Here is a 13,826-nt window from a genome sequence, read left to right as displayed (position 1 = left end):
TTAATGTTGTATTAAAACCTCTGTGCCATTTATTACGATCGAGCATTATATAAATACGAAGGAAGGAAGGAAGGAAGGAAGGAAGATAGCTCAGTCAGACTCTTACTCTCAGGGTCTGTCAGGGACCGTGCTGAGGAGGGCTGCATGGAGAAGGAATGGTGGGAGCCCCCCTCCCCCTGCTCCTGATCAGGATCCTGAATCTTCCCAGGAGCAGGAGAACAGTATAGATTTGGAACAGCGGTTTGCAAAGGGACATAGTTCAGAAGGCAGAAGCTGGGAAGTACTGGGTGGCGAACAGCTAGGAGAAGGAGAACTGGGGGAGAGAGAGTTGACAGGCTCAATGTCACTGGAAAGCATCCATCTGATCAGCCCAAGGTCAAGAAGAGCAGATAAGGTGGCAGCACAGAAAGCACAGTGGCTGTGAGATCCGGTTGCAAAATGCGGTAGTGACATGGGTGACTAGGGAGGAAGAGGGTGGAACCCTTAATTGGGAGCGCCTTCATTCCTAGGAAATTGATTCTTTGTTCTCTCACTGTGATCATTCAAGTTCTAACTGGTAAGAAGACTCCTTTCCCTTTGTTCTGCTTATCTACTGCCAAAGGGGGGGGGAGCTGATTCCCTGAAGCCTGGAAAGGTCATGGGTTCGAGCCCCAGCTTGGGCAAAAGATTCCCACATTGCAGAGGGTTGGACTGGATCAACTGTTAGATTTCTGTTATGCCACTGCGCAGTTTTTGGAGTCACAAGACTCTGTTGACATTCCAGACAGTTGGAAGTCTCACGGAAGACGGATGTTGATGTTACTGGTTTCCTGTTTCTTTGTCCTGTTGTTCGCTGGCTCTCACAGAGAGCAGATGCATATTCTTTTCTGTCATGCGTAGATAGAAATAAACGTAGCAATGTAACACATATTTCGGCTCCTGCTGCTGCTGTTTGGGTACCCTGCGGAATGGGGAGCGTGCCTGAAGCCTCATTAAAGGCTTAGGTTGTTAATCACTGTCGGAGCAGAGGTCGATGGATTCCGAAGATACGACGAGGAGGAGAGCCATTACAGCTAGGTCGTATGAAAGTTCTGACATGAACCTCATGGTCCCTTCCAACTCTACAATTCTATGATTCTAGGAAGGGAGGGAGGGTGGCCAGAATATACCTCCAGGTACAGCTTCACATTCCACCCACCCCTGGCATGTGATCTTTGGAAGAAGAACAAAGTATCTGTATCTTATTGGCCCTTTTCCTGGCTGCAGTCAGAGGAAGTTTCTGCTGGGATACTGCCAGGGAGACAAAGTCCATCATGGCCCCAAGCCGTCTGCCGGACGATCCATCGATCTCCCGTAGGCACGCAGTATCAGCAATTAGCGACATGAGTGTCTAGAAAATATCTTGCCACATTCTAGAGCTCATGCACACTCTCTCAGCAGATAATGCACAGCAGAAGTCGCATGCAGGAGAGCATTATTTACAAGTTTTATTCAGCGTTGATCAGAACAAAGAAAGACATGACTGCCTGCGTCAGTGTCTCCAACACAGAGAAAAACGAAAGCAATAGGAAACATAAACATCCTGTGAACAGGAAATATGCAGACTCTGTGACTCACAGCCTGCTCCCTTTTAAGGTGGAACGGAAATATCCTAACAGTTTCTCCACTCCCCAGCCTGATTCATTTGCCGTGTCCCCAGCCCTTCCTTCCCCATCCCCCTCTGCCATCCATCATCTGCAGCACCAAAGCCTTTGCACTCCTCTCTGCCCCCACCCATTAGCAGTAACTGGACAGAGAGAGGGAAAGAAGGAAGGAAGGAGGGGAGCTAGCTGTCTCTGGGACAGCAGGGCTGCCCCACCCAGCCTCCTACCGCAGGAGGAGGAGGGGGAGGCGTTGAAGTAACCCAGGCATCCTGGTCCTGCTGGCGAGAGCATCCCGCTTGAGTCAAGCCCAGGAGGAGGAGGCAGCAGCAAGAGCATCTGAGTTGAGCAGGGGAGGGGAGCTGTAGTAACAGAGAATGAAAAGAGGCAGTGAAAGTGTTAGAAAGCCAAAGAAAGTCTTTTTTGGTTAACACCCGGGCCTAAATGGCAATGCAAGTGTGCCCTCTTGCTCCATCAGCCACAAGAAAACCAAAGGAAATCAAGCAGAGGTTACGAAAACTGAAAGGGAACTACAACTAATCCAGAATGTGGCAGCTAGACTGGTGACTTGGGAGCAGCCACCAAGATCATATAACACTAGTCCTGAAAGACCAACATTGGCTCCCAGTACGTTTCCGAGCACAATTCAAAGTGTTGGTGCTGACCTTTAAAGCCCTAAACGGCCTCGGCCCAGTATACCTGAAGGAGTGTCTCCAACCCCATCGTTCTGCCCGGACACTGAGGTCCAGCACCAAGGGCCTTCTGGAGGCTCCCTCACTGCAAGATGTGAGGTTACAGGGAACCAGGCAGAGGGCCTTCACGGTAGTTGCGTCCACCCTGTGAAATGCTCTCCCATCAGATGTCAAAGAAATGAACAACTATCCAACTTTTAGAAGACATCTGAAGGCAGCCCTGTTTAGGGAAGCTTTTAGTGTTGGATGTCTTACCGTGTTTTTAATATTCTGTGGGGAGCCGCCCAGAATGGCTGGGGAAACCCAGCCAGATGGGCGGGGTATAAATAAATTATTGTTGTTGTCGTTGCTAAGTGTTCAGGAGTTTGACCAACAATGCATGAAATATGGGCTCACTCCTGCTGCAAAAAATAATACGCCAATGCCTTAGAGCGTGGCGCGGGTTTAAACGCCAGCACTATTAAGCCTAAACGAAAACTAAAAATGTGAAAGTAGGGCCCCAATTCATGGTTGGAAATCTAAGATGGGTCTCAGGTCTGGACTGGTTTGGAGATCACTGTTTCGAACCTCTTCTGTAATGAACCCTAAAGTTGCCAACTCCTTATGCACACTCTTCATCTCAGATCGCATCTTTGCTCCCAACGCAGAGAGATGGGTCCTGCCAAGTTACATATTTGGGTGAGAAGTTCCAGGAATGGCTTGCCTGATAAGGGCATAGGAGGAAGTGTACAAAGTTGTATTTGAGCAAATAGTTCAGGGATTGGCTTGGCTAGTAAGGGCATAGAAGGAAGTTAATGAAAGAGCTTTGTTTGGATGATTTCCAACCCTAGGGGGGAAACCCAGTGCTGAAAATTCAGCGGCCAAGGTCCCGTCTCTCTGATTGGAGACTTGCTCAGAGCCAGCAGTGGTGCTGGAACCAGGTGCTAGGCAAGGAGTAGAGAAAGACCCCAGAACACTAGCTGTGAAGGGACAGAGAGCACCCACAGAAGTACACCCACAAGATGGACAGGCCACGCAGAACTCGAGGCTGGAAGGTCTCCTGGAAGATGCTGCTCTTAGCAGGTGAGAGGTCAGCACCCTGCAATGGGGAGGACTTATCTGGGGGGAGTTGAGGATGCTGGAAGAATTTGGTCTTTTAGTACAGATCTGCATCTCTCCCACTAATGCAGATATCGAAACCTAACTCTGCACCCGATTTCATCCTTCTCCAAATGTTGTGGTGGTGCAGTTCTCAAGAATTCGAATTAGAGGATGGTGTCATTTTGAGTGAAAATGCCTTTTTAAACATGCATTTATTTGCAAAAGGCCTGCTAATGACCACCTTGTTGTACACCTCGGTTTCCTACCTACTAGGATGCAGAATCCGGACCCCATTTCCAAAGGGGTTGCTGGTAAGAGCCCTGGAAGAGGGCCTAAAAACTCCTTTTGGAATGAAAGAAGCTTACACGCAGCTGAGCTGGGGGTAGGATCGTGACCTCAGAGACTTCTCAAGAAGGAGCTCTGAGGGTAGCACCAGCGGTATTAGAAACTGAGATAGGAGCTAGATGGCAGTTTAAGCCTAGGTTATGGGTGCAACAAAAGAATGTCTAGGCACACTTTTTTTAATAACAAAAATACAAAGCTGAAAATGAAAGAACTGCAGCTAAAATATTAGGTTTGTATTTCACATGGTCTAGTCCTTCCCCTGCCCACCCCCTTAATATTCTTAAGAGGGTATCTTCTCCAGTCTTCAGAGAGCAGCTGGAAGTGGGGACACAGAAAAGGGTCCTCCTTTCCTTCCCCTCTGCAGTTTTAATCTGAAATCTTCGGTGCAGTACTGCCCCCAGAGCTCAGAAACTGCTCGCGCTGATGAAATTCCCTGTCGCAAAGTGTGCCTGGAACAATGGGAGTTTTGAACGCTGAACAGCAGCGGACCAGCCTGTGCTCCTTTCTGAGTCAGAGATGGAGAGGCAAAACTATTGGAGGAGGAACCTGGGTACGCAATGAGATGAGGGCCTTGTGAGTAGAAAGGACTCATCCTGAGTCCCTGAAGGGGGTGAGCACAGACAGGGGCGCAGACCTCCTTCCCTGGGCCCCTTTACGCTCCTGTTTACTTACCTAGAAGCACGGGAGGGTCTTGGAAGGGGAAGTGCCAGAACGTTTCCCCCTTTTTCATGCCCCAGAAGGTGGCTGAGGCTGAGCTGCCAGGAAAGGAACTGACTCAGTTGCCCAATAAAGTAAAGGCTGCATTTATTGTTTGCAGAACAATTCTTGAGCGCAGGGGCGGTCCAGGACATGTTGCTGGTGTGTACAAAATGCCAAGCAAATAATAATAAAAATTTATTATTTGTACCCCGCCCAACTGGCTGGGTTTCCCCAGCCTCTCTGGGCGGCTTCCAACAAAATATTAAAATACAGTAATCTATTAAACATTAAAAGCTTCCCTAAACAGGGCTGCCTAGGGGGGAAAGTCTGGTAGTTGTTTTTCTCTTTGACATCTGGTGGGAGGGCGTTCCACAGGGCGGGTGCCACTACCGAGAAGGCCCTCTGCCCTCTGCCCTTGCCACCATGCCTGTGCTGCTGCCAACTCCACCATTGCAACAAGGTAGTGGCAGCAGCCAAGGTGCCACATCAGCAGCCGGGAGCGCTAGGGGGAAATGGCAGCAAGTGGCATGGCAGCATGGGCAAAGCCGCAGCAGGGCTAGCAGTGGCACAATGGCGGGGCTGGACCTGCTGCCTGAGGCGCATTATTTCGCCAGCCTTGCTAGGATTGCCGAAATGGACTGGGATATTTAGAGTGCATTTGTAATGCTTGGTTCCTAATGAGTGTTAATGAATATATAATCGGCTATGATGTCATTCAAAATATACGAATAAGCCACTTCAAAATGATGTGAATATCATACAACACATCTCCTCAACACATTTTAAAAGGGCACTTGACGTCAATCAACCAAAGTCCTGGTTAAAGAGGAATATTTTTGCCTGGCACCTAAAGGTGTATAATGAAGGCGCTGACCAAACCTCCCTGGGGAGAGCATTGCACAAACGTGGAGCCACTGCAGAAAAGGCCCTGGTGTTGCCACCCTCTCACAAAGGAGGCACACAAAGAGAGGCTTCAGAAGATGATCTCAGGGTCTGGGTCGGTTAATATGGAGAGAGGTGGTCCATATGGAGGACTTTTTCCTTCTTCTCCACCCGACAGATTTCATCCTGAGTTCTTGCTTCCTGATGACTCAAGCCCAGGACAGTCTTGGAAGGCCCTTCACGACTGAAACAGCTTCTGCAGAACCACAGACTACCACCTTCTCAACAGACGGTACTGACCTAAAGCAACTTACTATCTGCTCTGGGACCAAGGGACAACTGATGAGAGAAATTGGATTTTTGTCTCTTATCAGGTGCTATAGCTCTTGCTATCCAAACACAATGCATTCTCAGGAAATCCTTTTGTTAGGTGACTGTTTGCAAGTCAACGATTTCCATTGATTCCTATGGGGAAATTTCTATTGCGTTCCCAACCATGGAATTCTTACCCCCAAATGGGGAGGGGAAACCTGGGGAAACCCTCTGAAACCTTGCAAGGGGCAAATGAGGAAGGGCAAAATGCTCTCTCTCGCCCTCCCTCCCTCCCACCATGGTTTCTGGCGAAACACCTGCCATGGACCAGGGAGAAACCCCCCAAAGGTTGTTTAAGGATGCATGTGGGTCCAGCTGTTTGGATATCTGAATCTGCAGTGTATATAGCCAGGTTGGGTACTAATGCCTCACGTTTGGATAAGTGAATTTTCACATGGCAAGCGTTTGGATAGCGGGACCTCTGCTGCGGACAGGAAAATGTATCTGCCTTCATTGGGTGGGAAACTGGGGATTTAAGGCCAAGTGACTCTGGAACATATACACCACAAATGCAAGAATTTCTGGGCTGTTATGAAAATGATATATCAATGGTCTCTAACACCGTGCAAATTGGCAAAAATGTATAAATCTAAATCAAATTATTGTTGAAAATGTAAATAGGAAGAAGGTTCTTTGTATCATAAGTGGTGGTTTTGTAGGAAGGTTAAAGCTTACTGGGAAATGATATGTAATGAATTGAAAAGGATGTTTAAAATAATGTTTGTAAAAAACAAAACAAAACCAAAAACCAGAAGCTTTTCTTTTGGGAATGATAGGGACAGAACTACCTGAACTGTATAGAAACTTATTCATGCATGCTACTACAACGGCAAGAATGTTACTTGCCCCAAAATGGAAAGACGTAGAAGTCCCACCAAAGGAAGAATGGATACAAAAACTTATGGAATATGCAGAAATGGCAAAACTTACCGGAAGAATAAGAAATCCAGATAGCAAACTTTTAATAAAAGAATGGAAATAGTTTGTTGAATATTTACAGAGAAATTTTAAACAGATAAGAACATTGGCAGGATTATTGTAATAACCTGCAGTTTCATAAGAGTATATATTTAAAGTAGATGAATAAATGAACAAATTAAATTAATTTGGGCATGCAGAAGATGTTAAAAATAAATTTATGGAACCGCAGAAAGAGGGGGAAGTGAGTCAAGTTTTGAAGTGTTAAAATGACTGTAAATTTATGGAAATGTATAAACTTGAAAAAGCATTTTAAAAAAATAATTTATGGGATGTGAAACGGAATATAAACATAACCATCTCAGGGTTGTCCCCCCCCCCCAGTTTCCCATCTTTTAGGGGGATGCCCTCAGTGTGTTCCTTTTATTCACCCAGAGCTGAGTTCTCTTTTCAGACTCTACGTTTTTAGGGAAAGTTGCTTTGTGAAAGCGTATGTCTCAGGCAAAATTACATGTATATTGGAAGAAATTCACTCCTAAAATATTGGTGGATTTTCACCAGGAGGTGTATTTTCTATAACTTTCAAACGAATGTGGAGAACTGAACCCAACCCAAGATTGGAAAAAATGAGAAACAGAAATGGAAGTATTTGCTTATCCCTAGTCTGGAGGGGGCCCAAGTCCTCTTCCGTTTCCTTGAAGTTAATGATCCTTTTCTCTGTCCATCCCCACTGTCAGGAATGAGCCAGCTCCTAGTGGAACTTTACAGCTAGCTGCAGAAAAGAGAGGGTTAGATCTGATGCAGGCTGAACAATGGCGAGTGTCCAGTGCGACTCCCTTGGACATTGAAATGCCGGTTGCCAAAGGAACAACTGAGAGTGGGCTGGAACACAGCCAAAGCTCTCAGGAAGTTCAAACAGATGCAAGCAGACACAGAGATAGTCTGTCAGAATGGGAAGAGGCTGGAGCTAATCCAATAAGTCTGAAGAGTTGGCGAATGGGAGGGCTGCTAGACAGGAAGCAAAACAAGAAACATAAGGTGTGAACGTTCAATATCTTCTGTAGGAACCGGAAGGAGTCTTCAGAAGTGTCATCTTGAGTAATAATGTCGGCTGCTTCGTTAGAGCTGTCCAGAGTTATCTGTTAGTTTTTACAATAAATCCTCCTTATTTATTACCTACGCTTACTCCTTTTTAATTACCTATGCTTACGCCGGAACCTGGACTCCTGGCACCCACCCTGCAGCTGCCACCCATTTCATCTTCTTCTCAATGCATTCACAAACTGCGACCAGGACCATAATATCAACGACAGAGGAACTATCAGATCTACACAAAGAAAAGAACTTCACTGATACAGAAACAGGTGGGAACTCAGAGCAATAGTTTGACCTCCAAGTACTGAGGGGAGGGGAATTCTTACAGTTCCAGTTCTGAGCAGCAAGCAGAGCTGCTAACCTTGCTTCTTTCAGATCAAGGGATGGATTTCACCTAGCAACTGAAGTTCCTAAAAATATTCTCCGCAGGCCCAGTCAACCCTTCAAAAAGTGTGGTGGCCACCATCGTCATCATTGTGGTTCTGCTGGTACTCGTCGGAGCTGGGTTTCTGCTTTACTTCTTTCTCTGTGAGTAACACACTGGAACCTGGGAGCACAAGACTCCCAACCATGAGAAAGAAATGATGGTTCGTGTCCAGAGCAGGAAGGAGATGGGGAACCTGGAGTCTCCCCCTTATTAAGGAAGGAGATATGTTTGTAGGCTTAAAATCCACCCCTTTCCTTAGACCCTTTGGAGACCCTGTAAAAAGTGCTCCTAGGAACCTAGGAGATCATGCTAGTGGTCCATCTAGCTCAGGACGGTCAACACTGACAGGCAGCAGATTGCAAGCAGGGGTCATGAATCATAGAATCATAGATCAGTAGAGTTGAAAGGGACCCTGAGGATCATCCAGTCCAACCCGCTGCAATGCAGGAATATTATATTATTATTATTATTATTATTATTATTATTATTATTATTATTATATATTATTATTATTATTATTATTATTATTATTATTATTATTATTAGTATTATTACTATTAGTATTATTACTATTATTACTACTACTACCCCACCCATCTGGCTGAGTTTCCCCAGCCACTCTGGGTACCTCCCAACAGAATATTATTAGTTGTAATAATAAAGCGATAAAGCATCAAACATTAAAAACTTCCCTAAACAGGGCTGCCTTCAGATGTCTTCTAAAAGTCAGATAGTTGTTTATTTCCTTGACATCTGAAGGGAGGGCATTCCACAGGGTGGACGCCATTTCCGAAAAGGCCCTCCGCCTGGTTCCCTGTAGCTTCGCTTCCTGCAATGAGGGAACCGCCAGAAGGCCCTTGGAGCTGGACCTCAGTGTCCGGGCTGAATGATGGGAGTATATGCAGGTATATATCCTTCAGGTATATGCAGCTGTCCCATGTGGGGATCAAACTTGCAACCTTGTCATTATCAGCACCATGCTGTAACCAACTGAGCTATCCAGTCTCTCCCAGCCCAACCTGGAGATGCTGATGGGGATGGCACATGGGACCTTCTGCATACAGGGCAGGTGTTCTACCACCAAGCTGCCTTATAAGAAGTCTTCCTTTTGTTCCATCTTGATCAGTATTGTCTACACTGAATGGTCCAGAGATTTGAAAAGGGGATGCTCCCAGCCTCACCTAGAGGTGCCCCCGGGGACGGAACTAGGGGCGTTGTGCTTGCAAAGCAGATCCTCTCCCACTGAGGAATTATGACCCTTCCCCCTTGCCCTTCATTTGACTCCGAGCCTCCTCCCTTTCTCAGGTGTCCGTCGTAAGAGCCACGGGACACCCACCCAGGTCATCTCCGTGACACCGTTATATGAGAACATCTCCCCTGCTCAAACGGTGAGGCTTCAAGTGGGCGACACAAAGGCTTTGGGGAATCAGCTTCCTCCCCTGTGGCAGTAAATAAGATCAAATGAAAGGAACGTCTTACCAGTTAGATTCTTTAATAATCACAGCGAGAGAGAAAAGAATACGTCTACCTAGAAATGGCGGTGCTCCCAATTAAGGGCCACTCCCCCCCCCCATTAATCCGCATCACTCCTATGTCTTGTAATCTGAGGTTGTACCCTCTGTACTTTCTGTTCTGCCACTTTCTGAGCTCTCCATGTTTTTGGGAAAGGCGGGTGAATGCTATCCAGAGATTGTGAATCTGTTAACTCTCTCTCTTTCAGTGTTTCTTCTGCTAGCTGTTCACCACCCAGTACTTCCCAGCTTCTGTCTTCTGAACTATGTCCCTCCACAAACCGCTGTTCCAAATCTATACTGTCCTCCTGCTCCTGGGAAGATTCAGGATCAGTAGGAGGGGGAGACTTCCTCAGTGCAGCCCTCCTCAGCACGGTCCCTGACAACTATTCAACATTGGCTTTGAGATTTTGAGGTGCTGTTGAGAGCATAACAGTCCTTGTCCAGGGGTATTTACCAACTTTAAACTGGAAGATATGTATTTATTAAAATGCATAATAACAAATGTATCACATGATAATCCCCAGCCCACAGTGATTTATCAGGTGCTACATTAACACAAAGCTTAGGCTGAGAGACAGTAGCTCAGGAGTGCCCAAACCTTTTTTAGGATTGAAGTTGTAGAACTTTTTTTTACAATTTTACCCCAAAAGTTGTTGAGCTTTTTTTTTTAACCCCAGGATGTATACTACCATGGGGGCCAAATTAAAAGAGTCCCCAGAAACGGGGACTCTGAACATGGCTGCAGTAGCTGGTCGCCCAGTAACCTTGCAGGGATTTGAACCCTGGGTATAACAACCAATAAATGACCTTCAACCATTTTTCATTCATTCCAGGTCGTGCCCAACAGTTCCTCTGCTGCTGACCAGGTATACGAGGTAAGCACTGGCAGGAGCTCTTCATGATTTACCCTTCAGAAAAGACCCGGAAGAAGCCAATATTAGGCAATAATTTTGGAGGTGGTGCTGGGTGTACTCCAGGGAGCCTAGATGCAAAGGAGAGATGGGCTCTTGTGTCTCTGAGAGCTGGTCAGAGGATGGGATTTCTTACCTTTCCCTCCTCCCAGGCACAAACATCAATCATGTCACCTGATGCACTGCCTCCATTTCTTCTTTAGAGTCTCCAGCATGGAGATCAGAACGTCTACAACGAGTTGATGTTCAGACAAAACCCATCGGAAGTCCCCTCTGTTGGGTCGTCTCCTTGACCCTCGTTGCTCATCCCTTTTCAGAGGAGATGTGCTCATTTCAGCGCATCTGAAGTGGGGATATCATATTCTCCATCAAAATGGACCCTCCTTCCTTCAAGGCCTGTCCTTCTGCAAATCCTAGCCCTCGCTTCGAATGAGCAGCCACAACAAATCAGGATCGGAAGAAGAGTCTGCTTCCTCGTGACCCTGCTCCCGTCTTAAGATGGAGAGGCTTTCACAAACATCCCTGCTTGCCGAGGGATTGTGGGTGGTGAATGTTGAGTTTTTTGGGTGGGAATTTTAAGAATTCACTGGATGCCTAGATCCAGGTTTGGGGCAAGTCGTCTTTGGTGAGAGAGCTCCAGCAGAGATTGAAAATCACTAAACACACGGCGAAGTAAAGCATGGAAATGTAGGCTGCTGGACCTTTAAAATATCCCCTTCTTGGTTGCTTCCAAAGCTCCCCACTGCCCTCACCATAGAAAGAGACCACAAATTTGGTAAGTTAAAAATGGTTTACTTGCAAACTCTTCGAGACCCACCATCTCCTCCCATCCTGCTTTTTCAGTGGCAGGAGTGGGCACATGTGGGAATATTCAGGGATGCAGGAGAGGATATTTGTTTGATTATAGCCTTTCCAACTTGTGTTAACAAGTTCACAATTTAGCAGAGTAACATTCCCCTTTTTAAACTTGCAGCGGATGCGTTTGCTCAGGCTCGCTAAAGCCTCTATAATAACTGTTCTGCTATTTCCCCCTTATTCCCTCATAAAAGATAAGACACGACACAGTCTTCTATAAAAGTATAAAAAGAGTTTACTCACATTCTGTTCACGATTGGATCCCAGAAGGCAGACATAGCTTAGAAAAGTAACATACACCTGGAAACTATCTCATAAGGAGACAGTCCCTTTGTCCTCTCTTGGCTGGAAGCCAAGACAGCATCTTTGGCTAAGCAGATGTTGCTTCGTCAATGCATGTAGTCAAAGAGAGAGAGATGGCTGCCCTGCCCTGTGCTTTTGTCATTACCTGCACAGGTGAGGCCACGCCCACCTCTAGCCACATGCAGAGGAAGTCTGTCCCAGCCCAGAAGGAAACAGGAAGTTTACCTGCTGGCTGGACAAACATTCCTCCCCATGTGTAAACATGTTCACTCTAGGAATGTTGTACTTGACTGCTCTTGTGTTTCACATCCCACAGCACAAAGATGACCTTGGGTCCCCCGGTCCCCCAAATCACCTTGGGGGTTTTCAGGGGATTTTACAATCTCACGTAACCCCCCCTTCCCTCCGCCTGAGTTCCCCCCACGAATGGGAGAGCTGCTTTCATGGCCCCAGACATGAACTGGAAACTGCAGCCGCGTATTTTAAAGACTAACAAGCATTAAACAACCAAAAGCCTTCCCGTTAGGTATTTTAGGTCAAGATCTGCCGAAAGAGAAGAGGACATTATTTATGTATGCTACTACGGTGGCGAGAATTCTGATAGCACAAAACTGGAAGACTGGAGAAATTCCGACAAAAGAACAATGGCAAGAGAAATTGATGGATTATGCAGAACTGGCAAAACTGATGGACTACGAGAAAAGGACAACAGTGACTTTGAAAAAGAGTGGGAACCTTTTATAATATATTTGCAGAATCAAAGAAAGAACATCGACTTGATGGCAGGATTTAAATAAATACTCGCATCTTTATTAACAGAGAACATTTAAAATAATGAAGAAATGATATAGTGGATTTTAAGAAACAGCAGTATGTAATAAGGGAGTAACAAACCAGAAATGGAAGCTGAGGGGAGCCCAGGAGGGAAGGGGTGAAGAGGTGTAATATGTATGCTATTGATATGAGATGTATGCAATGACAGAAAAGAAAGTGAATAAAAAAAAATATTTTAAAATAAAATAAAGACTAACAAGCAAACCCTATTCCCAGCTCAATCAAGATTTGAACTGGGTGCTTATAGCTATAAGTCTCTGCTTCTGAAGGAATATTGATTGACTTGAACCATTTGTTCTCCATTTGATGTGTTCTGTGCTGGGTTTAAATTGTGTTAGCTGCTGTGTTTTGTGCAGATTTCCGCTGGGGTTCTTGTTTTGACTGAGCTCCTTTGTTTCGGTTTCCGGATTTTTATTATAAATTGCGTTTTGTGTTTTATTGTAAGAAGTAAAGCACCTGGAGAACATGGCTGGGTGGCTGGTATACAAATGTAAATAATAATAGTAAATGATTAGTAATAATAGATGATGGTGAATATTTGCTCAATAAACAGGTTGTCTGAAAGAAACCGCAGTATGCTGAGTTGACTGTGAGTAGCACCCACCCGTCTGTATAGTTATGTAATGTTTCACTCAACGCTGCAAGACTGATAGTTCTGATAATGGAGGAACGTTCTCTGAGGGAAGCCCCGTTGAAGTGAATTGTGCAAGCATATTGTTCATTTAGAGAAGATTCCCACAGGATTCTGCCCCGTATTACTTAATTGTGTGTGATATAGAGAGAGAGAAATTGACGTGCAGTTTCCTCAGGCGCCTGAAAGATTTGAGTCATGACACCATCTATTGCTTCCTTCTTCAGTTGTCAAAACAATCTTTCTGTGTTTCTACAATCGCCTCTCCACACTTTGAGCCATCTATCTGGGCTCTTTCGGGCTGTCACTATTTTGGGGAGACAATTTGCAGGCCGCACTGCTCTGCACATAACTGGAAGCATTTCCACAAAGGCAGGGATCTGACTTTATTTGGATGCTATGCTTTTATACGTGCTGTGAGCCGCCCAGAGTGGCTGGGGAAACCTAGCCAGATGGGCAGGATATAAATCCTATTATTATTATTATTATTATTATTATTATTATTATTATTATTATTATCACCTACCAAACACCATATACTGGTCTGCAACTGCCCACCCCAGCTTGCCAGTTGACCACTCCAGCTGCATGAGACTGAGAGGGCAATAAAAACAACATGCGAGTCTTTTTACAGCTCCTCTGCAGTCCC

General features: G+C 45.7%; 1 protein-coding gene across 2 annotated transcripts; it reads left to right on the top strand.

Annotated features, from left to right (window-relative positions):
- Window positions 1-3,198: 3,198 nt before the first annotated feature.
- LOC310712705 (uncharacterized protein) lies at window positions 3,199-11,132 on the top strand. Of its 2 annotated transcripts, none has more exons than XM_083516025.1 (7): window positions 3,199-3,373; window positions 5,496-5,609; window positions 7,852-7,971; window positions 8,132-8,230; window positions 9,435-9,517; window positions 10,477-10,518; window positions 10,758-11,132. In XM_083516025.1, exons 1-7 carry the CDS (start codon window positions 3,313-3,315, stop codon window positions 10,845-10,847), a joined length of 609 nt encoding a protein of 202 aa, XP_083372151.1. In that variant the 5' UTR covers window positions 3,199-3,312; the 3' UTR covers window positions 10,848-11,132. The 2 variants fall into 2 exon arrangements, with proteins under 2 accessions (XP_083372151.1, XP_083372152.1); XM_083516026.1 differs by having other exon boundaries at window positions 3,246-3,380.
- Window positions 11,133-13,826: the final 2,694 nt, after the last annotated feature.

Source organism: Podarcis liolepis, assembly GCF_965112155.1.
Source record: "Podarcis liolepis genome assembly, chromosome: 7".
Classification (NCBI taxonomy): Eukaryota; Metazoa; Chordata; class Lepidosauria; order Squamata; family Lacertidae; genus Podarcis; species Podarcis liolepis.
This window is presented reverse-complemented; position numbering and strand designations above follow the sequence as displayed.

What these genes read in the sequence shown, in the direction of transcription:
- LOC310712705 (XM_083516025.1), top strand. Translation starts at nt 3,313, where the DNA reads ATGGACAGGCCACGCAGAACTCGAGGCTGGAAGGTCTCCTGGAAGATG. An exon ending in GAAGATGCTGCTCTTAGCAG is followed by an intron (nt 3,374 to 5,495) that starts GTGAGAGGTCAG and finishes TCCACCCGACAG; the next exon opens with ATTTCATCCTGAGTTCTTGC. An exon ending in ACATCTCCCCTGCTCAAACG is followed by an intron (nt 9,518 to 10,476) that starts GTGAGGCTTCAA and finishes CATTCATTCCAG; the next exon opens with GTCGTGCCCAACAGTTCCTC.